Source organism: Drosophila erecta, unplaced genomic scaffold (assembly GCF_003286155.1).
Source record: "Drosophila erecta strain 14021-0224.00,06,07 unplaced genomic scaffold, DereRS2 tig00000279-arrow-arrow-pilon, whole genome shotgun sequence".
NCBI lineage: Eukaryota > Metazoa > Arthropoda > Insecta > Diptera > Drosophilidae > Drosophila > Drosophila erecta.
The window spans coordinates 1513236-1536867 of NW_020825216.1; the positions used below are offsets into that span (position 1 = coordinate 1513236).

The window sequence follows — 23632 nt, forward strand, 5'->3', positions numbered from 1 at the left end:
TCAAATGCTACAATGCTGATGGATTTTTTGTTACACTTATTATAGTGCTATTAATTTTAAAGTAATCGTGTGGAAAAAGTGGCCCAACATTGGAGAATCATTAAATTTTGTTAAAATTGCAATAAATTCAATGTTTGGATTCGAGGGGGTTTTGTCTTTCGGCTATGGTTGTTTTTAGTTTCTTTTTCTTTCTTATTCGGTATCCATGCGAACGTGTGCGTGAGTGTTGAAAGTTGAGCGTTGCGTGCAACCGGAGCGATTGTTGTTGTTGCTGTTGCCGTTGCCGTTGCCGACGTGCCACGCCCCTTTCGCTGACCCAAATTCGCTTTTCGTGCCAGTCAGCCAGCCAGCCAACTAACCAAATCTTATCAATTCATCAATCATGCATGCAGTCATTAAACGCTCGCCTCGTTTAATGGAAGTTGTTTTTGTTGTTGTTGCCGGGGTTACCGCATCGCCACCGAATTCGCCGCAACTCGCTCGATCATTCTTCGCCTCTCTTTCCTTCGCCGCAACATGCAGCTGTGGTGAAAATTGTTTCAATAAAGTAATTTCGATTCATTTGTTTATTTTTCAATATATATATATTTATAATGGGATAACCTTACCATTAAAGTTGGCATGGAAATTGATATTAAATTCCACTTGTGCCAGTGTGACCGGTAAAACATAAATTGCAATTTCGAGTATAATAAGGTCATACTTTAGCATGCCCTTTTTAACGGTAAATAAAAAATGTCAATTGAATATGGTGAATATTGTAGCAACTTTTTCTTGCTTCTGCTAATGAAATTATCATAATCCGTTTTTAGTTCAAGAGCTTGACAATAACTGCTTTGAAAGCAACTGTTCAGCAGATAAAATATAGTCATTGTAAGCTATTTCGTAGTTTTGGATGCCGGCATCTCTTTGTGTTTTTTGACCAACTCTCTCATGGCAAAAGATATCTCTTCGTCTGGCTGTGATGAAGCATACAATTAAGTAATTTTGAACAACCGATCCCCTTTCTTCTTCTCCAGCCTTTGTGTGGCCCCTAGTGGTCGGCAAGGTTTTTCCCCCACCCAATAAGTGCACACCTTCCACTTTTACGTACATACATACCTCCCACCGCCCACCGCCCATTGCTCGATTTATGTTTTCGGATCAGCGTTTTATTCGTTTCTGTTGTGGCTTTACCACTTTGCGTTGCTAGCCAAAACAAATGCATCGCCATCTATATATAGGCCCGACATTGATTATAACTGAATGTGTAGACACACGTGTAAAATATATGTATGTATGTATGTATTGGGTTGCCATATGCCAGACAGATTTGCTGCGGTGCCGAAAAACTATGGTGGCAACTGTACTTTGCGGTGAAGGCAAGGCCAAAAGTGTAATAGAAATTACAGACCGATACAGATCAAACTTCTATAACTTCCACAAAAACGACCATTTCAATCAAATCCTCTATATGTACAAATTAAATATAGTTAGAAGTAAAATAGTTACTCAATGAAAAAGAATGTATTGTGTAATTCTTAAAGACGCAATCCGTAATCTACAAAGCCGTTGTTGCCATTTAGAAATTCAGCGTGCATTGCACATTCATACGAGAATGCAAATAATGGAAATACAATTCTCATTGCAGTTCATTCTCGACACCTTCTCGATTTCGGTTTCTCATATTTGCATTATAATCCAAGTAAATGGAATTAAACAAATAAGCGGCTGAATGTTGGTTTATTGTTTATTTGTTGTCTGCCTGTTGGCGTTTTGTTATAGCCGCTGGTGCTGCTACTGCTGTTTTTGTCTCTCTTAACACCTGCGAAATGCAATGCCCAAAAATTACAACAAAATAAATTAAATAAATAAAATAAAAAAAATAAAAAAAGAAAAGGAAAAGAAAACAATTGAAATTCAGCAACTGAAAAGTGTCAACAGCATTTAACTTTTGACTTTGTTTCACTCCGGCGACAGACAGACAACAACGACACAAAATCAGCCATTACAGTGCAAAAGTGAAACAAAAATGAAATAAAACAAAAACGAACAGAAAACAGAACGAAAAATGGAATGGAAATCAACTGGCCCCAATGCTTTTTGATTCAAAAGCAGCGGAGAAAAGGCAGCAAACTGGTAAAGTGCTTGAACTTTTAATTTCTTACCTGTGCGCCTTTAAATTCGCATTTAGCAAGAGTGTAGATTTTATAAGAAAATGGGGTAAAAGGCGTTTTGGGCAATAAGAATACACGGTATTTATAAGTAAGTGGGATTAAATTACTAAACACAATACAACTTACAAATTGCGCATACTGCATGTAGAAATCAATTCCTTTAATAATCGTGAATATTCATATTCAAATTTTGGAATTGTGTCCAATTAGCCAAAAACGTAAATCTTTTGTTGATTCTCCGAAAGAATCGACTCGCGAATGTCGCAAAAAAAGCGTAATTACGCATGCAAAAGTGCTGACAGCAGCAAATCAGCGCTTTCAAAAAATTCCCAACCCCTTCGTTTTGGAAATTGCACTTTTATTTTATGTAAAAGCGCTCTCGAAACTCTTTCTGGGCGAATAAACGGGGGGAACTGAGCTGATAAAACGCTAACAAACAAAATGCCAAATTAATTATATTATCCATTAAGAAGCCGATATTATCACAATTGTTAGCGTGTGTTTGTGTGTGTGTGACTGTACTGTAAGGCGATGAATCGAAAAAGTTAAAACAAACATTAATAATGGAGAAAGAGCACGGCGCACGCCTTTTGTTATTTGAATAAGCTTGAATCGTCAGCTTTTTCCGCTTGTCTTCTTTATTTTCTCAACTTCTTTATTTTGGAATTGCTTGGCTTTTTGAAGTCGATCTTCTGATTGTTCGCTTATTGTTTTCGATGTTTAGATGATCCCTGCTGTACCCCAAAATACCGTTTATTGATATAATGATAATATCGGCAGCACCCTTCTAATGGACACGATTACTCTTCTTTTTTGCAGGGAACTGCAGGATGGCACGCTCAGAGATCACAACTTGATGGACGGGTCCAAGATTATTTTGATACCAAACGTGGAAACTGGTTTATTGGTAAGTCGACCGCAACCAATAAAGCAACTACTAAATAAGTGAAATTCGAATAACGAGGCGATTGAATTTAATGTTGTTGCATATAAATGCAATTTTATGAACACCCCTCTAATTATCCAATATATCATTTTAAAATATATTAAAGTGTAATTTTGCCAAGCGCTTCGTTTTTAAAGTAAATATTTTAACATTTTAACAAATATTTTTAAAATTCCCTGAGTTATGGAGAAAGTACAGCTTAAACACGATTCGGAATCAAGTTAATCGAAGTGTCAATTTAAAAGTCAAGCCTGTAACCCTGACCCCAATTTAAAGCCCGAATCAAGTCCGCTTTTTGATACACTCTCTTTTCTAACCGCAGTCTTATTCAATTCAAAAATGAAAAATGAATATGGAGAGATTAGATATTATTTACCTGAGGAATTTTAATCATTTCGCCCCCCAGCCAAAGTGACTGTGACTAATTCGACTAATTCCGTTTCTCATTCGAATTCTGTTGATTATTGTTCATCGTTTTCTTGTTGCTTCGGCTGATCGTCATTTGTCGTTGCCAAAGTTGTTTGGCATTAATGAATTTAAATTTATTTACATATTTATTTTATTACACACTCACACACATTTTTCGGTTTGCTCTCCGTCCAACTGGTTTAGCCTACCCCGATTGCCTTTCACGGGCGTGTTCACTTTAAGGGGGACTCACTGTACTTTTATTTCGGTCATAAAAGACATATTCCCAAAGGATACACATTTGAATTTTCAACTCGTGTGCACTGGGGTTATTGAAAAACATATCGCCCTGTTTTGCTTTATTTTACCTTCAATTTATGCTTCGAATACCGAATCCTCTTTTGTGGTCGATTGATGTTGGAGTTGACGATCGCTTGACGATCGGCATGACAATCATTTTGTATCTTTCACCAAATTTGCTCAGCTTTTTAGCTCTCTCCGTCCTCCTCCTCCTCCTCCTTGTTTTTGGTCATTGTGTTCGAGGTTTGAAGGTTTTGGTTTCATTATTTTCGGTTTTCTTTTTTGGTTTTTGTCGGTCAATGTACAGTGCGTGTTTTTAATGAGAAAGTTTTAGCCAATTTTAATTTAAACGCCAGCGCAATCTAAAGGTCAAGTTTGCATTTGTATGCACACCTGAGTTGGTATTAACACAGGGATTGGAACTGCCTACACTGCGGGGTAGAAAAATAGTTATAATAGTCTTGAAAATATATTCACATTTTTTGTATCCTCTTAGGACTTTATGTACGAAACTAGTTACAAAAAGAGATTTATAAGAAAAGATAGTTATCTCATTTAGTTTTACGCTGAATATTAGTTCTCGTCTCTCCGCTTTTACTGTGGTGTTGTATACAATTTTGTGCTTTTTATGCCATGCTCTTTTTGCGGCTTTGCCTCCGTTTGATTTACTGTTTACCGTTTGAGTTATGAGCCGGGATTACTTTTTTTTTTAACCTGATTCAGGTAACTCGCACTCTCCTCTCCACACGGTATTACCAATCTCTTTGTTTGCAAATCCCGCGCGTGACACCGCTGTGGGCATTGCAACATGGTGCCGCAGCAACAGGTTGCTTGTCCCCACACCATTTGCAACATTGTCGATGCGCTCATTCGGCAAATACGCTATTAAATTGAACGCTTCACTTGGATACGGTGTTGCATCGAGTTTTTTGTTTCAGTCTTTATGATTTGATTGTTCATTCGATTCGGATTGGATTGAATTGTATCATTCAAGCCTTTGCTAGAATTTCGGTGTTTCCTTTTAATTATAACATTTTCGTTTAGTTAGTCTGCTTTTCCGCTTTGCGGTGACACCAATTCGCCAGGTTAGGCAATCTGGCCAACAGTGGCACATAACGTTTATATCAATATTAGCGTAGCTGCTCCATTTCAAACTCTCTCTCGTCTTATTGAATAACATATGTGCATGTTGTGTCGTATTGCTGTTTTTCCCCAGCTTTTCCATTGTCTCAATGGCTTTTCACATGAAATTGGTTCAAGTTGCGCATGTGGAAAAGGTATAAACATGACGACAGGGATAACTTGTTAACATGTTAAAGTCTGGACTCAAATTTTGTCACTTGGTTGTGAGAAAACAGTTACTTGAATTTACAAGGGCTTGGAACTGAAAAATTGAATTGAAGTAGAAATGTTTAAAATACCCTTTTTCGTGCGCTTCGTGTTTGTACATACGTAACATTGACGGACATTTGTTAGCCATTTTTATTGCATTTCGTATTGCATTCAAAACACACGCGCTTATAAAAGTTCATGCAATTTTTGGTGATGTGAACAAAGAAATATTTTGGCGTGCCTGAGAAACCCATAAAAATATCAAAAAAAGCAAACGTAATGCACAACCTAAATTTACATATACTTATATTCGAATATTCTTTTGTATGTATACGCATTTGAACAAATGGGGGGCAATACATAATACTTTTACAACTGGTTCATAACTTTATAAATTTTTTAACAGATTTAAAGCATAAATACTTTAATATTAAAAGCTTGCGCTTTAGGGCTGTTCTCTGGCCAGCAAATTTTGTAAATAAAAACATTTTTTTGGCCCTAATAATGCTGCACATTTTTTGAAACATTAAAGTCAACTAGACAAGAATGCTTCCAAGAAAGCCAAGAAATTAAAAGTCGGGTCTTTCTTTGTCTCACTTGGTGAAAAAAGTCAATAAAAATGCTGATTAAAATGTATTTGCAAAACAAAATGAAATTGCAATGTACGTAGTAAAAAATGTTTAAATAGCCAATTAACAATTTGCGTCTCTTTTGCATTTCAACTTTTTTTCCGTTGTTTTGTTAATTTTATTTTTGTTTTTGGCAATGGCTTTTGTTGTTTGTCGTGCAAATTTACGAAATAAATAACACTGCGAGGGATGAAGGAACTGCAATTAGAGGGGTCGGTATGTCGATTTGCCAAAACTCCAGAAAGGTGTGATACCCCCACACTGAGAGAAAAACTAAAGCTAACCTTTGGCCTGCACATAAATCTTCAGACACGGTTTCTCTGACTGAAGTATTAAGTTTCTGGAAACCACTTATGCGAATTTCGAAATACGAAAATTATCCACAACTAAACACTGAAAATAGTTGTTTACTTCTAATGGGGTTTCATTCTGAAGTTTGGATTAATTTTTTCTCTGCGAGGGGAATTTTGTGTGTTATTATGTGAAAGGAGTGCCTGCAGGAGCATTGTATTCCCATTCTATGCCCCTCAGCGATTTCGCTGTCCAGAATCTATATATCTCTGTTCTCTGACTCACGATGCTTCAGTATTGTATTTTATTTCACTTTTTGCCACCTCATGCCATTGCCTCCTAATTAGCAACACAGAGTAGCCGAAAGCCAGAGGCAAAGTAAACCGAAACATTGCAATTCGGTGGCGAGTGCTTGTCAACCTGGACAGGTGTTGTTGTACCTCCTGGCCCCCTGGCCCCCTGGAATCCTCCCCCTTCGGCCCACACGCTGGGCTAAATGTGTGTTAACAAGTGACAGGTTGATTTGATGGAGACATCTCTCGATTTATTGACACCACTGACTGAATGGCCGGGTGAGTAAGCCAGCAAGGTGACCGATCTTGCCTGCCTGGGTCACCCAAGTCGTCCGTGCACATATCACTCTGAATCTTACGCTCAATTCCATCTAAGCAAGAATAATGCAAAGTTATTTGCCAATTAGCTGGGGATCAGGATAGCACACAGCCTAAATATATATTCATACCCATTTGTCTGCCGCGACATATTGCATATTGCTCCAATTTTATCTTGACACATCGCAGACAGCCAGAAATTCAGCTGCTATTAGCAGGAATAATATTCTGTAAAGTTTATTATAGCAACGGGCGAAGCGAAGGCATGTACATATGTACTCGGTCATTTGGGGAACATGTATTAAATATATACATATGCAGTCTATATGTCTCCGGATGGAGAGATGTGTGGAATCAGCGACACTTTCGATTTTCATTGCTGGCTCCGGATGGGAATCATGTGTTTGCAAATGTTTTGACAATTGGCAAACAAGCTTTGCTAGTTCCTAAGAATACGCCTAATAGTGTGTTGAAATATCCTTTGGAAGCGTCACATCGATTTTCAGTCATACTTTAATGATATCCCCGTGGCAAACTGTTTTTTCGACAGCTCAATCATAATCCTCGCATATTTGTGTAATTCCTTTATTCTTCGTATGTTTTCTGCACCCTGGGGGCCACCTTTTGTGGTTTTTGTCATTATTTTCGATTTCGTTGCCAAGAGAAATCGTTGAAATCAACGACAAACAAAAGTCATCAGCAGTAAATGCACAGAGGAAAAATCATGGGCAAGTATTCGCGAAGTAGAATTAATACACGTATGTGACATAGTTGTTCACATTTTTCAGTATGTTATTAAACTAATTTACAGTTCTGATCAATTATTTATTCAAAGTTTGATTTAATGCTCCAATTTGAAAGTTTTTTCTGCATTATGACTAGAAACGATATGTAGCAAACAGTCAAGTTGATTAAAAATGTGTCACTGGCTGTCCGTCGTATTCCATGTATACTGTATACAGTATACAGTATACTATATGGAACGCAGATCTGGCAGCAGTGACAATCAAGTGGGTGGGCGTTGTCAGTTCCACCGTGCACCATGACCGACTGTGGCAGGGAAGGAGAAATCAGAGGGGATTCCCCCAGCAACCTCCCATCCCCCAGAAAAACAGAAACACCCACCAGAACGACTCATCCCGAGTGGTTTCATGTCATTTCGTTTCGTTTCGTTTCGTTTTAATATTTATGTCGCTTAAATGATGCGCTGGCGTTTTCCTGTCAAATTAATTGCATTTGCTTTTTTCTTTCGGACTCGGGACTTCTTTTTGGCAATCCTCTGCCGTGATGGTCAGCGGGCAAAAAGACGGTGGGTGGTGGTAGTGAAGGCTGCATAGATTTATGAAAATGATTTTAATTGCAAGTCGTCGCATAACAACGAGCCAAAAGACAAAAGCGAGCGGCAAACAAAGGGCGAGCGATGATAACACGTCGGGTTGTGGAGGATGTGGGGATGGGGCATGGTATCTGGTGGATCGAGGATGGTAATGATGATGCCAATGCCAATGCCGATGATGATGATGATGATGATGGCGATGGTAATGGGGGACGACACGTAGATGAAGCAGATGCAGCAGACAAAGTAACAAAGATGCGAAACCTCATAAAAAGCCAAAAAATGATATGGTTATATATCAGGAGAAGAACAGCCAGCCAAAATGATGACAACAATATGAACTGCTGGTTGGTTGCCCAGTGCACTGGGTGTGACCACTCGAATTTATGCGTCCTTTGTATGTTTGGCCACCAAAAGAACCAGAAAAAAAGAAGAAATAAAGAGAACAGAAAAACAAACCAATCTGCCAAAAAAGAAAGGAACAGAATATGCCCAGAATATGGCCAGAAGAGAAAGAAACGGAAAACGGCAATGGAAGTGCTCAAGAATGAGCAACAGATGCCAAAGAAGCCATGGTGCAGGTTATTAACCAGTTCTATTCGTCTTTGTCTGGGCAACTTCGCCCAGCCAACCCAATCCTATCCCAGTCTATCTGTCTTTCTCCCATGAATTCGGAGAACTTATATCGAAACACACTTGACTCTGTGGAATGCGCAGTGCTATCGGGAATGCTGGATGCCTCATTGTCGAGACTTAGCATTTATCGGTGTTCTTATACAGATGATCATCATTAAGAGTGGCGTCTCGGTGGATAACTCGTTATAGAGCGGCAAGAACTTCTGAACTTCTGAGCTTCTTTCAGCAGAGATCTGGTGCAAATGTAATATATCACACCATTTAACAGATGGCTACGCCCATACGTTCATTACTAAGTATCAAACTACAATATTCTCTATCTGAATTCCAAAAACTGCTCATTAATTACCGTTGCCATCGCATCAACCTGTGTGCCTCGTGCGATATCATCAACACCGCTGCCAAACACCTTCATCTCCGATCCGAAACATCTGCATCCATCCCGTCCAGCATAAGGATTACATACTCACCTTGCTTGCCGGCTTTCCTGATCCCAGTTATCATATACTTGAAGATCGCGATGTGTCAACAAGTGGGCGCATTGCATTCTTTTTCATAACTTAACGGAGTGAACGGAAACACAAGAACTTAAGCTTATTCACTTAAGTTCCGTGAATCCGGTTTATCTTCTTTTGCGGATAACAGTTACGGTTAACAGGGCTGTTAAAAGTGAAACGGAAGTGACTGACATACATGTGTATGTATGTATCTTTAAAAAAGAAATCTGTTCATTGCGAGCGAATTCCGATTGCTAAAAAAAGTGAAAAATTCCATTGATAACATTCCCAAAGTGATTTACCTCTTCCCCACGTTGCGCAGATATACGAGTATTATATTCATTTATATGTGTATACTCATTTATATTTATCGTTTCTGTGAATCGATTGGCAATTCCAAAGCTGCTTTTTTTGTTTGCATTTACAAATGGGTATTATTAGTTTCGCTTTAATTGCCATTGGGCATGAGTAATAATTGGCTAAGGAAATCACCTGCCTTTGTTGTTTAGCGGATTTCTTGATTGCAATCTCCTCTAATCGAACTAAAGAAATATTTGCACTTGGCGCCCCGTAAGTTGTTTACAGTGAAACTTTGATTAAAACTATTGTACAGTGCGAGAAATGCAGTTCACCAAGTGCTCTTAAATATTTGATAACAATGGGCTGAGGGGAAGTCGCTGGCCCTTTCGCCAAACAAAGAGAAACTATGTGGGATTCCACATACTTAGGACCGATCGTGTGCATTACATGCACATTTTGCAAGCCTGAAACAAAAGCGCGACAATTGGCCATTGTATAGTATCTGCCTTTCGATAGCTCAATTTTAAAGCCAAACCACTTGGCAAGAGTCATAAAACGGGTTACGTGGTCAGGTCCAGTGCTTGGATTGGCAATAATGTCGCCTCCAGATAATGGAGGCGGCAAATAGGGCGTCATCGCCTGGCGCCGGTCGCTTTCTTTGTCTTTGTTTCCCGCCGGCACTGCACTGCAATAAAAACTAGTGCCCTTGCGTAGGTGAGTGTGTGCCTATCCGCCTGCAATGGGTCTCAGTTCTCGCGGTTATCAGTTTGGCCAAATTAATTTGTAACACATTGTCAAGTGCTTTCCCGAGGGGGAGGGGAGTGGGGGGCGGTGGGAGCGGTCCACTCACATGCGAAACTTCCATTGAAAAGGCTACGCAATAAAAATAATTTCATGGTCAGCAAACAAGCACACAAACACACACACATACACACACACACACTCATGCAAAGATAGCCAGCGCAAAACTAACGCAAAAAATTGCTTTGTCCCAAAAATGAACAAATATTGTTGTTTTCTTTGTATAGTAAGTACTTGGTTTTTTTCAAGTGCGCATTGCTCCCGCTTGTAAAAAAAGATGAAAAGGTTGTTGGGAAAACTTTAACGCTGGGATTCTTAGCAACATTAACGTTTATACTAGTTTTTCAACTAGTTTTTAGTTGAAAAACATTTTTATAACGAATTGTAAATCATGCAGCTAATTATGTAGATATAAAATAGAAAGTTTCAACAGGAAATTCTTAGATTCCTAATTACACTTTACAAAACACCAGATAATAAGAACCGATATCAAGTTAATATGAAATTAAATGGTATAGAAATACAACTAGAAAAATAGAAAAATACTTCAACTGCCTTTTGCATTTGGTATGCGATACAAATTTAGGGCTCCGATTATGATGTATTAGTTACTTTTTGGGCTGCAAGCCACCGAAAACCGGTTGACCAAAAAGCGTTTTCCCCGGCAACCAAGGAAAAAATCAACGACAGAAAAAAAAGAGTCAATTTGCACAAAGTTAATAAATTACAGCATTGACTGCCTTTGTTGCGCTTTTTGTTGTTGCTGCCGCTGCTGCTGCTGCTGCTGCTGCTGCTGCTGCTGCTTTTTGGTGTTGCTCTTGGGTTAAATTTTTGAAAATTTCGATTTCGCTGCGACTGGTGACGTAAGCTGCGTGCGACGTCAGTTGACCTTGGTACACTTAACTCAACTCAAAAGCAGCAACATCATGAGCCATGAGTAACAAACCAACCACGTCAACAAATAGGCTCGACCCCAGGTATTCGTTTGCCTCCATTTCTTTTACACACTTTTTGGCTCGGTTGCTAGGCTGGGTTTTTATTTTTGGTTTTCTCTGTTTTTTTTTTTTTGGGAGGGAAAATTGGCGAGGTTGCATAAGGTTCAGACTGCGTCAAATGGCAAAGGGAAAGTAGGCAGCGCCACCATCATCATCATGACCATCTCGTCGGTATCCATCCATCCATCCATCCACAGTTCAGTTCAGTTCATTTAACATACGGCTAAAAACTGAAACTGAAGCGAGCTTTTGTCGCTGACTTCATTTGAATATTATTGGGTCACTGTGTCAGAGCAGCAGAGTCAATAAAAATTAAAACATGACCCCCTGCAACAACAGCAACCCCCCTCCTCCATTCGCACAAGTGCTTACTCACATGCTGGCCACAAACAGTTGTGGTCAGCAGAATAGAGACAGACTTATCCCAAGTCCACAGTGACAGTGAATAAGATCTTCGGTCCGGGAAAAGTTGAGAAATAATGTGCTGCATTTATTTTTTAAATTTGAATGGGCTATAATTTGCGGTAAATGGCATTTGCACGAACTAGTTGCTTGGCCGCAATTGCACGTGCATATGCAATGGAAATGATTAATTAACCCAGACCCAGACCTTTAAAAAGCAAAAATCAAACTTGGGACCGAGTCTTACAGTATATGCCTACAGTATATATACTCGTATATACTGCCTTTTGTTTGCTGCTCTTCATTTTTCACAATTACTTTTAGTAGTTTTGTTCTTGGAAAACCCTTTTTCAATCCTACATTTCCATTCTGAATCGCAACTTAAGGCGTGGACATCCGCGCCTGGTTGGTTATTTGTACTTTTTGCAAATATTTGAGAGGCGCACAAAGGCGTCGCATTGAATCACGTAGAATAGCAATCCAAACCAGAAGTGCTACGTTCTGAAAAAAGGGGGTTTGTGAATAGTTGGTCTAGGTCGATAAAGGAAAGGGAATGACGAGGTCTTATGCTCATCTGATTGGAATGCGGCATTTCTTTGTGCGACTTATATATAGTTACGTACTATGCGTATTATAAATAAATTAGTAATCTTTGACCGAGACTGAACCAGTAGGTTTTTTGCTTTTCTATTTAATGCTCAATAAATCCCTTACTTATCGATCCTTTTACTTATAAATCCTAATTTCTTATCCTTTCACAGGCTCAACGTCCGGAGAACACGGTTATGCAAGCGCTGGAATCGCTTAACGACGCGCAGGTTAATGATTTCCTTAGCGGCAAGACTCCTCTCAACTTGAGCATGCGCCTCGGCGACCACATGATGCTCATCCAGCTGCAGCTGAGCACGGTTAATCCGGCGGGCGGTGGTGCCGCCGCAGTGGCCCCAGTCGCCGGTGGTGCGAGTGGCTCGAGCACCAACACAGCGGCCACCACAACATCAACGATGCCTGTAATGCCAGCTGGCACTGGCTGCTCCGGCTCCGGCTCCGGCTCCAGCTCCAACTCCCACTCCACATCCACATCCTCGTCTTCGTCGGCGGTGCTGGCGACGGCCGGAGGAAGCGGCAGCACAGGAGCTAGTGGCTCCGCCACTTCCTTATCCTCATCCTCAGCCTCATCGTCATCCTCCTCGTCTTCGTCGAGAACCCGCTCTTCTGGCCAGCGATCGAGTGGAAGAATCGGACATGGCCACGTGCACAGCCACCAGCATCCCAGTTTGCATGCTGCGAACTGGCACGGCATTAGTCACGGACATGGACATGGTCATAGCCATGGGCACGGGCACGGGCATGGCCATCACCATCATCATCATCACCACCACCATCACCACCATCACAACGCTTCGGCAGTGGCTGCGGGCAGCGGTGGTGGGATGTCCTCGCTGCGCAAGATGTACGGCGATTTGCCCAGCTCCTCTGGAGCATCTGGCTCTGCTCCAGCAACTGGCACTGGTCAGGCCCAGAGCTCGTCAACGCTAAACGGGCCCGATCTCACCAAGCTGCTAATTAAGGGCGGCATTCAGAATATCGTGAACAGCTTCGCTATGAAGGATGCGGGCGCCAATGCTCGTCCTGTGGCCAATGGCGGATCCGGCTCGAGTCCAGGGAAGCCTGTGCTAGAGCAGTCGCCCATCAAGTCGCTGTCGAATCTCGTGTCCAGTCCCATCAAGATGACGACTATTAAAAACATTCCCCTGCCCACGACGGCTGCCACAAGTTCCACGTCGAGCTGCATCTGCAGCTCAGCCGCCTCCAGCTCATCCGCGTCCTCTTCCAGTGGAGCCTGCGCCACCGGCGGCTGTCAGCAGGATCCGATAGCCGCCAAGCTGACCTCGTGCTTGTGCACGCGCCTACCCACACCGTCAGTGGCTCCTCCGGTGGCCTCTTTGGTGGCGCCCGCTCCCCTGGCCAGATCCGGATCTGCCAGCTCACCTAGCAAGTGTCCCGAATCGAGTTGCAGTGGAGCGAATGCCGGATTTGCCGCTCGTTCGACAGTTGCGGGCACAAGAGTCACCTTCTCCGGCAATTCGATGCTGCACAAGACGGGCAACAATCGCATCACTAGGACCAAGCATCGTCACTACCACGGGCATGGCCATGGTCACGGACATGGAAATGGTCACAGCAGTAGCAACAGCAGCAGCCACTTCTTCAATCACGCCTGCGCCGGCAACCAGTCATCGGTTAACGCAGCCGCCTTTGCCACAAGCTCATCATCGTCTTCCTCGGCTCCGTCATCTTCCTCCTCGTCCCCCTCGAAGCGTCGCAAGCTGGAGCAGGGCATGGGAGCAGGAGCGGTAGGAGCAACTGCAACAACCACAACAGCAGCGGCAACGGTGGCACTGCCAGCCAGCACCAGCACCACAGCCGCAGAAGCCGACGACTCACTGCTAGGTGTGTCGGACACTAGAACTCTCGCTGAGGCATCGCGAAATCTCACCCAGACATTGCGCAAACTCTCCAAGGAGGTGTTCACCAACAAGATCGATCTGTCCGGCGCCGGCGTGATGAGCAGCGGTCGCGCCTCTAGCAGCGGTGCCACCTCGAGCGGAGCAGCCAGTGGTGAGGAAGCACCGCGCAAGGGCGGATCGGGAGCCGTGATCGAGTCTATGAAGAACCACGGCAAGGGCATCTACTCTGGCACCTTCTCTGGCACCCTCAATCCGGCACTACAGGATCGCTTTGGACGACCCAAGCGCGACATCTCAACGGTGATCCATATTCTTAACGATCTGTTGAGTGCCACACCGCAATATGGACGCGGTGCCCGCATTAGCTTTGAGGCCCCGACCACTGGATCGGTTTCTGGATTTAGTTCGGGATCCGGCAGCAATGGATCGTCCACGACTACTTCCTCCAGCAGCGGGATGCACCACGGATCGCGCAGCAAAATGGTAAGCTAATCTAGTGTACAATATGTTGCGATGCTCATTATCCACTTTCTTGCAGTACTCCTCCAAGCACCACAACTGCGCCAAATGCAACAGCCGCGCCCAGCAGCAACAACAGCAGTCGGCGGCTTTGGCCTCTGGTAGCGGAGGAGGTAGCTGCTCTTTCCGCGACTGCCCGAGCTACCACTCCTCCTCCGCAGCCTCCAAGGCTTCCGCCAGCACCAAGTCTTCGTCGCACAGTTGCTGCCAGGCTGCTGAGGCAGCCAGCTCTATGGTCAGTCAAGCCAATGGTTGCACATGTCGCTACCGCCGCGATGATGGCCAGGGCGAGCGGGAGCGGGAGCACACGTGCCAGAAGTGCACCGTGGAGCTGGCCAACATGAAGACCCGCTCGAAAATGGACCAGCTCCGCTTGGTGATGCAGCAGCACAAGCAAAAGCGGGAGGCGCGCAAACTGAAAAGTGGTCCCTATGCCACGCCCGCCTCCGCCTCTGCGGCCGATAGCCTCTCCTCAACCGCCGCTGGCGGAACAGCCGCTGTTTCAATGGGCGCGGCCGCACAGTACAGTGCTGTGAGCGCCCTGGTGGCCACGCCCCTACAACCAGCCGCTGTGCCCGTCCAGACGGGGAAGGCTGCGGCAGCGAACAGCATCACTGGCAACAGCAGCAACACCAATGCTAACGGCAATACTTCAACGGCACCTGCAACAGCAGCAACGGCAGCACCAGCACCAACAGCAGCACCGCCCAGCGAAGTCTCCCCGAACCACATTGTGGAGGAGGTGGATACGGCGGCCTAAAGGCAGAAGCATCATCAGCTAGAGCCACCACCAGCCCCGCTGACCTTATCCTATTTTGTAGCATTTACTAGTTTACGCAGCAGCAACAAAGAACGAAGAGCAGACAAAAGATGAAGATGATGCAGGACCAGTAGAAGCAGATGATGGGCAAACAAGAGAAACTAGAACCACAACTAAAGCTTAAATTAATCTAGAGTTAGTGCATAACAACACCAATTCTTCTGTTCGAACACCCGCTCGTTGGGTTATCCCACCTCCACGACGAGGCACAATGAGAACGGGAGCGCCCGGAAAGTCGATAAGCTGTTAAATTAATTTTAAGACCCTAAAACACACCCACTTCGGTGCGAGCCAATATTTTTTTGGGAGCAAATGAAGTGTATGAACCAGCTTCTGGAGGCGAAATCCTTTAATGTTTTGTAAATTAAATTTAGTGAAATTTATTGTGTGCATCCCAGGCAAACGCTATGTTGTGCAATTCACAATTTGAATCGTGAGCAACCACCAGCGTGAACGGAAATAGAAAAGTATGAAAGAAAAGGAATTCTTATATGGAAATGTTTAATATAGAACTAAATGTAAAACGTATACACACAGACTATGCTGAATGATTTGTAAGCCAAAGCGGTGACGAATTTTGGTAGACTAAAATGGAATTATATTTCGTTTTAGACGCACCAAATCAAATCTAATAACACACACGATCACACACACACACCTGGCTTTGGCAGCTTTATGTTATGTTTAACTTTAACGAGCGACGGCTGGCTGAATGAAAATCTGCACCTGCGATTGCGATGTGGCGCTTTAACCTAATTTGCCTTAATAGAAAATCGTTTTTCACCTATTTTTTTTTATATATACTTTATCACCAAGAATGTGTTTCGAATCGCGCCGGTAAGGACGAGCGACGAATTGAATTTTGTTCACCTACACCTATACTATTGAATTAGTTAGTAAGACTATGTTTTCTATTCATTTTACAATTATCATTACACGTTTAATTATCGATTGGATAAGTTAAGTTGCGCAACAGAAGCGTCTGAGAAGCAGAAAGTAACGCTAACTTAGCTGTATAGATTTAATTTAAGCCCACGCAATTACTTTTTTTGTCCTACACTTACTATTATTACCCAATTCAACAAATGCAATTAGATCTAGGCGAGTTTAACTTTTGAACTTTTGAGTTGGTTTCATTTGTCTTTGCCTCGTGTGCACCACAACTACTTGATTTCAATAAATGTTTAGTAAATGGTTTAGTTAACTAATTTTCGTTGCTTTTATTTCGTTGGTTTTTGGTTGTCACATTTATTTCAGCTTTTTTTCGGGCTGCGTCTTGTGCAATAAAACATATAGACAAAAAACACTCGTAAACGAATAAGAGAACGAATGAGCAAGTGAACATCAAGTATTTTGATTTGATTGACTCTTTTTAGAAATGATGTGCCAATTGCAAATACAAATACATGTGCGTATATATGTGGAACCCTAGTAAGAATTGTAAATTATATAAATATATATATGAATATATCCTCTTCTCCCACACACACACACACACACACACACACTTGTCACGCGATGAGTCTCTAACTAATAAAACATTTTATCTAAGAAAATCCCAACATCGTGCACATTTAACATGTGTTTGTAAGTCGTAGCTATTTAGTGCTAAGTCGAATTATGTGCAATTTATACAAACATTCGTTTATGTTTCTATAGTTTTCCCTCTAACACCCTACGTATCTATCTATGCATAAAGCTTTCCATCTATATCTATATACGAATTCGGTAGTTATGATAGCATTAGGAGACACATATGTAAGTTCGATGTACGATAACAAACATAGGATTAGGCTTACGAGGGCACCAGAGGCAGGATATATGTATGTATATGGATAAGGAAGGAGAAATTAAGGATCATTGGAATGTGGGAGTGGCATGACGGAGGAACGCTGAGATAGGACACGGATGATTATATTGGGTGGCTTTGTAAGGGCATTACTTTGGTTCAGATGGGATTTCGGTTAGATTGATTGATTCGGACTCGGTTGGATAATTTCAGCATATCTGCGTGATTTTCTAACAAGTACAAAAACACAAACGATGAGATTTTTTACATATATAATATAGTTCAAATATTTACACGCCCACAATTCACTCGATAAGAAATTGAACCCAAAACATATGCGCAACATTTGCTGAAAACGAAAAACACACAAACAAATATAAGATCTATGTGAAAAACAAATTTTGAATTGTAAACTAAATTAAATTTTTGTCGCATTTATTTTGAATAGTTCAAATTTATCCAAGAAAGTCCCATGCCCAAAAAAAAAAAATCGTAGATTTACTCACAATAATATAAAGACATACACATATATTTTGGAATCGACATTTTGCATCTTTTTTGTTGACATCTTCTAAATCTAAAAAAGAGATTATTATCAAAGCAAAATTAATGAAATTAGCTAAATTATTACAGGCCCTTGAGCTGAGTAACAGTTGAAAACATCTAACTGCAAAAATTTAAATGTTTCTCCAGTCACGTTCCCCGCAAACTTAAAAAAAAAAAACAAAGCGAAAAATGTATAAAAACGATGTAGAAGATCCGAATATTGGAGTAAAGTTCATATATTAACCAATAGGACTTAAGTGGGTTCGGATCGAACGAACTTAGATCAATTTTAATGCAAGCTTCTTCAGAACTTTATGACAACCAAAAGATTTATGTCTCTATCTCCGAAATTGGAACTATAAAAGCCGATATAAAAGCGTCATCAAAAGTTTGAAATCAAGCAGAGCTGCATGTAATAAATATCGATGGCGAAAATGAATTCAGTGGAAATGCCGACATTTTTTTTTTGGAAAGTGCACATTAACACACGCAAATAAAAAAAGAGCGTACGAATAAGACGCAACTTTAATGTGAAACTTGTTCGCCATATGAAATCCAATTTTTATTGTTGTGTGTACTGATTAAATGACCGTGAACATATTACTTATATACATGAATATATATATAGATGCATATACATATAGCTATACACACTTTGCCATAGCCAAAAACTGGAAGAATAAACTTGAACTAGAAGTTGGGAATCAATTTCATACAATTGCATGTATAAAATGATACAAAGTAAGCAAATGAAACAATGCAAGTAAAAGTATTCGTCAATAAACATTATTTCCAAACACAGTAACCGAAAGGTAATAGGCCTATTAATGGGACTCATATTGTTTTGGATTACATGTTCAACGTAAGTTTACATATTGCTTAAGTATTTGACGCAGTGAGTAAGTGGGTCACCGTGGATGGTAGTCAACTTGGTGACGAAACGCACGCATGGGAGTGATTGCAATGTCCTTAATTAAACGATTAAATGTCCATGCATTATTTGAACCTCCAACATAACCTGAAATTCAAACAAAAATAAAACGAAGGTATTTTTTCCCATTTTCTGTTTATTATGCTCAATTTTTGGTTTTATATTTTTGTTACGCATGTGATTATATATTCTTTTATTTATCCATTTTGTTTTCGGTTGTTTTTTGGGTTTAGTTCGCTTTTACAAATATTCATCGCTATGATCGATCTTATATAATTTCTATGCAATTAGCCCGTTTTAATAAATATTTAATATATTCATTAAATTTGTAATGCAGTTTCACATTCCATATAAATAATGTACACCAAAAAAAAAAAAACAATTCATTAAATATTAGTTGTTGTATGCATTTGTGTTGGTTTCCCTTCATCTCTTTGGTTTGCTGAAGCAGTTTTAATGTTTATGTGTTTTATACTTTTTTGTATAATAATTTGGTTTTTTTTTTGTGGTTTTTGGTGGGCGTGGGCGCGGCCCTTGCCAAGCAGCGGAAATGAGGCCAAATAGTCATTCAATTCACAAACATCAAGCAAATGCCCCGGTACAGTTATATAATTAAATCATACTCGTAGTTAATAATAGTTTTTTAGTGACTGCTGTTGCCGGTTGCTCGTGGATTGCGATTGGGGCCAAATAGCGAGTATTTTACACATACATATACACACAAAGAAATGCAATTCTCCCTTCTGTCTGGCTGTCTGCCTGTCTCTATAGCTGTCCCTATCTCTGTTCCTGTTGCCATCTCTTTCCGTTCGAGTAGCTCTAAAATGCGGGCCCAGATATTCGTTATTGCAAGCTAGTCCGTCTCTTTCTATTTCTTATGGCTTATAACGGGACTCTATCTGTCAATCTCTTTCCTTCCGGGCTATCCCTCTCTCTCTCTATACTCATGCTGTTATCCTTTTTATCCTTTTTATATCTATCAACTTGTTTAACGAGTAGTAGCACAATTTTTGGACGAAGATGGTTGAAATTGAAGCGTCTAAGTGAGTGTGAGTGTAAGTGTTTGCTAAACTAAATCCTCTATGGGGGGAGGGGGTATATGTTCGTATATGTGGGGGTGTAAAGCGCTCCTTAATTTACACATGGCATACATTACGATCTGGCTATATCCGTTAAATAACTATCAAAATTCTCGGCTATGGGTGCGAGTAGAAAACGAAACGCTGCAGTTACAATATCCATTTTCATTTTCATTTTCATTTTCATTTCCATTTCTCTATCCATTTCCTATCTGTCCTAGGCTTTGCACATTCTCCCGCCCTCTGTTTTCTGTTTGTTTATATAAATATATTCGGGATGGTGTTATATAGTGTGTGGGTTATATATACTATATCAAAAGAGCTGCCTGCCTCCTATCTGAATTCGAATCTTCTTTGGGTCGGTTTGAGTTGCCATGGTTTTTTTTTATATTTCTTTTTTGGTTTTTACAATAAGTATGGGTAAGCATATATGGGGGTTCCGTTACTATAGCTGCTGTACTCTCTGACTAATGTCGCCGTTCAACTAAGCTAAGGACGTTTTCGCAAAAAGGTCATTCCGTTCATATATATTTATGTATGTATATATGCATGTCCTGGCCGATGGCCCAAACTCACACACAATATTAACTATTATTACTAAGCTTTGCAAAAAGGCGTGCCATGTGTGTGTATTAGTTACCGCTTCCTCTTATTTGTCGTAGGAGTTGCTCTTAACTCGCCTCCGATCGAACTTTGCCTAGTATTACTCACAAAAAAAATCGATACACTCGTGTGTAGAATATGTTTAGCATATATGTATATATAGGTACACACGCATATACGTACATATATTTACTCTTTCGTTCACTTCCTTTCTCTATATGTATAGGTATATATACTAAATATCGTAATACCCTTGTAAGGTTGTGGTTTTTTATAGTTAACAATAATCGCCGTATGTATATTACTCTCCCCCAGGCTTAAATATATATGGGATTTTCCTGGCCAGTGAGCAGGCGGAACATGGACGTGGGCATCGTTTTCATGAGTATCTGAAATGTACGAGTTAATATCGCATTTACATAGAGCAATTCGATTTGTACCTCTCCCACTGAAGTGGCTAGCAAGTTCACGATCTTCTCGTGGGGCACAGCCACCACGCTTTGGTTGTTTATCTCGATGATGCGATGACCCACACGAACGCCTCCCCTCTCCGCAATGCCACCGCGCAACAGACTGCAAATCTGCATGGAAATTGATAGACATCGATATAAGTAATGGGTGGAGGACATCTCGTATCCCTCGTGTCAACTCACCACTCCATTTTGGACGCTGAATCCCAGCTGGTACTTGGTCTCCGGCCGCTTGATCTTCACCTCGACGACTGGGGCACATGGCACCACCGTGAACTTGACCACCGTCTGGTTCTTGGTGTTCTTGATGTACGTCTGGCAGGTGGAGAGCGGTAGACCCACGAGGCTCAGTCCATTGATGGCAATCAGCTGGTCGCCGATGTTGAGCTGCCCACATCGGGCAGCAGCGCCCGAGCTCATCAGATTTGCAATTACCACGGTGGGCAGCATCGAGCCCCAGCCGCTTTCCACGATCACCACGCCCAGAATCTCGCCCTTGGCCTTTGGAACTACCACCTCCTTTTGCAGCTCCTTCTTGGCGAAGATCTCCAGTTCGTCGCCGAAGATCTCCTGGCTATTGAGCACCTCCTGGTAGTCCATCTCCTTGACAAATCGATGATCCTCAATGCCATTCGCCTTGAGGAACTCCATGTAGGCCACCTGAAAGGCCTGGCCAATCGACTGGGCAATAAACTGCGCCTCATCGCTCTCGAACACGTGACAAATCATCTTGGGCGTGCGGTTCGGCTTGGGTGCATCATCGATGTCCTGGGGAACGAAGCGACGACGGGCCATCAGAACCACCAGATCCCCGATGTCCGCAATGTAGGAGATGGTGCGCAGGGCGTGATCCATCATGATCTCCTTGAGGTCCGTGTTCAGAACCATGATCTTCTCCGTCGATATAAACAGATCCACCTCTGTGCTGGGCTGCACATCGCCATCGGGTGCCTGAAACGTGAATGATTATGTTTGAAATTACTAATGACTGTGCTTTACAGGTTGTGAAACTGGAGAATTGGCGGGATCTCCGGGAGACAAGCTTTGATTTTGGATAACACAAGAATTACAGCGGGCCAAATGTGTTGGGTCCAATTTAATTCAAGGCAAATCAGGCAAACCAGAGGTGGGTGGTTGGGTGGTTGGGTGGGTTACAGGGAGGTATTTGCTCTAGTGTTTCCATTACTTACCAGCGCCTGTAATGCGAATTGTTTTTGATTTTTTTGATAGAGATTCGGTTTTATTTTTGTTTGATATGGCGATACGTGGTTTCGTTAGCGTGGTTGGTCATCGCGGATGCGGAGCATTTGATGTGGAGGAGGTGATGCATGAAAATATAACAGTAAACAGTTAATGAGTTCTTTTTTCTATTAGTTATGCTGGTCTCAAGTTCGGTCCTTCAATCAGCTTAGCACAAGGTCGCTTGCTGGGTGGGCTAGTGGGTGGCGGGAGGTGGTGGTGTTTGGGCAAATCAAAAATTCGAGATCGGGGGGCTCAAAAATAGCTGATAATTTTGCTTCATTAGTGCAGGGGCAACTGGGTTGGCAACTCAGGCGATTGTCACAATCTAATATTTACTTAATATGTTTTAGCCTTAAGAATTGACAAAAACACCGAAAAAGTATGTGGAATTTAAATACTATTCGAAATAGTCATGCCGCATTAAATGTTCTTAGTTTTATACTTCATATCATACGGGTTAAGCAAATATGTTACAAAATATAGGAAAAGGAATATTTCTAAGATCTGTGGCAACCTCTGATCTGGGTTTCTTTTGGTATTACAGGATTTCTACCCACTACAAACACAGAATGGATAAAGGCACAAAAGAAGCTATAGCTGATCGAAGCAATCGATCGAGTCGGGCGAGCATTATCTATCCGTAGCAATTGTCGGAGGATACTCTACCTTTATCCTGGAGACGGCTTCCTCCGCCTGCATCATTCGCGTCGACTTCGTGGGCTGACCTTCGCAGACCAGCTGCGTGGATCCCAAGTACTTGGCCCGGAAGAGAACGCCCTCGATGAGCACTGCACCGCCTGCAGTTGGTGAGAAGATGGATTACTTGGTTAGTAACTCGGTTGGGCAGGAGTCGGTAATCATAGAGTACATGTCGAGTGTTAGTTGATTAGTGTGCGTGCTTGTGTTAGCAATCTAATATCTTTGTATATTATATGTTTTCTTTTACGATTTGAAATACTTTTCTTAGACTAAACTTCTGACGTTTTACTACTCGATTAATCAATTATTCAGTACTGTACATAAAGTCTATTACAGTACAATATACAGTTTAAAGTCAGCGAAAAAGAATCACCCAAGATACAGATTTATTCCTTGTTTCGTGTGATATTGTTAGTGTTGTATCTTAGATACTATTACAAAATGGAACTTTATCTTACAAAGTATTGTACACACACACAGACACAGTAAAATGAAGAGTAGAGTTTGGTTTATTGATTTGGTTGAACGAACGAACGACGCATGCAAAAATACGCAAATAAAATGCGAAAGAATACAGAGAAATGATAGGTAAAAAATATATACGATTAATACGGATTATCTTGATCAGAAATTGGATTGCATATAAAAGGATTATCAAATTACACATTATACAATACAATTTCGCATTTACGCAGCCACGATTGAATTTTGAATTTGCTCTGCTACGCTTTCGAAATTTAGCGTTTCGTTGTTTGCGACAATTGTTTGCGACAACGATAACGACAACATCAAATGCACACCAACAACATGGCAGGCCACACGA

The 23632-nt window shown here is 41.5% G+C and overlaps 2 protein-coding genes across 2 annotated transcripts in view; one reads left to right on the forward strand and one right to left on the reverse strand.

The window, feature by feature from the left end:
* The window catches only part of LOC6551728 (midnolin homolog), a 32507-nt gene extending 14745 nt beyond the window's left edge, over window positions 1-17762 (forward strand). The window contains exons 2-4 of the mRNA XM_001977178.3: window positions 2976-3063; window positions 12402-14594; window positions 14650-17762. Of these exons, the coding sequence (XP_001977214.1) occupies window positions 2976-3063; window positions 12402-14594; window positions 14650-15390 (3022 nt within the window). The 3' untranslated portion in view covers window positions 15391-17762. The remainder of the gene's footprint in view (window positions 1-2975; window positions 3064-12401; window positions 14595-14649) is intronic.
* A 1131-nt stretch (window positions 17763-18893) lies between these two features.
* Window positions 18894-23632, reverse strand: part of LOC6551729 (serine-rich adhesin for platelets) — an 80806-nt gene continuing 76067 nt past the window's right edge. The window contains exons 12-16 of the mRNA XM_026982929.1: window positions 22777-22907; window positions 22059-22064; window positions 21052-21819; window positions 20839-20979; window positions 18894-20787 (exon numbers count right to left, since the gene is read on the reverse strand). Coding sequence (XP_026838730.1) covers window positions 20716-20787; window positions 20839-20979; window positions 21052-21819; window positions 22059-22064; window positions 22777-22907 — 1118 coding nt within the window. The 3' untranslated portion in view covers window positions 18894-20715. The remainder of the gene's footprint in view (window positions 20788-20838; window positions 20980-21051; window positions 21820-22058; window positions 22065-22776; window positions 22908-23632) is intronic.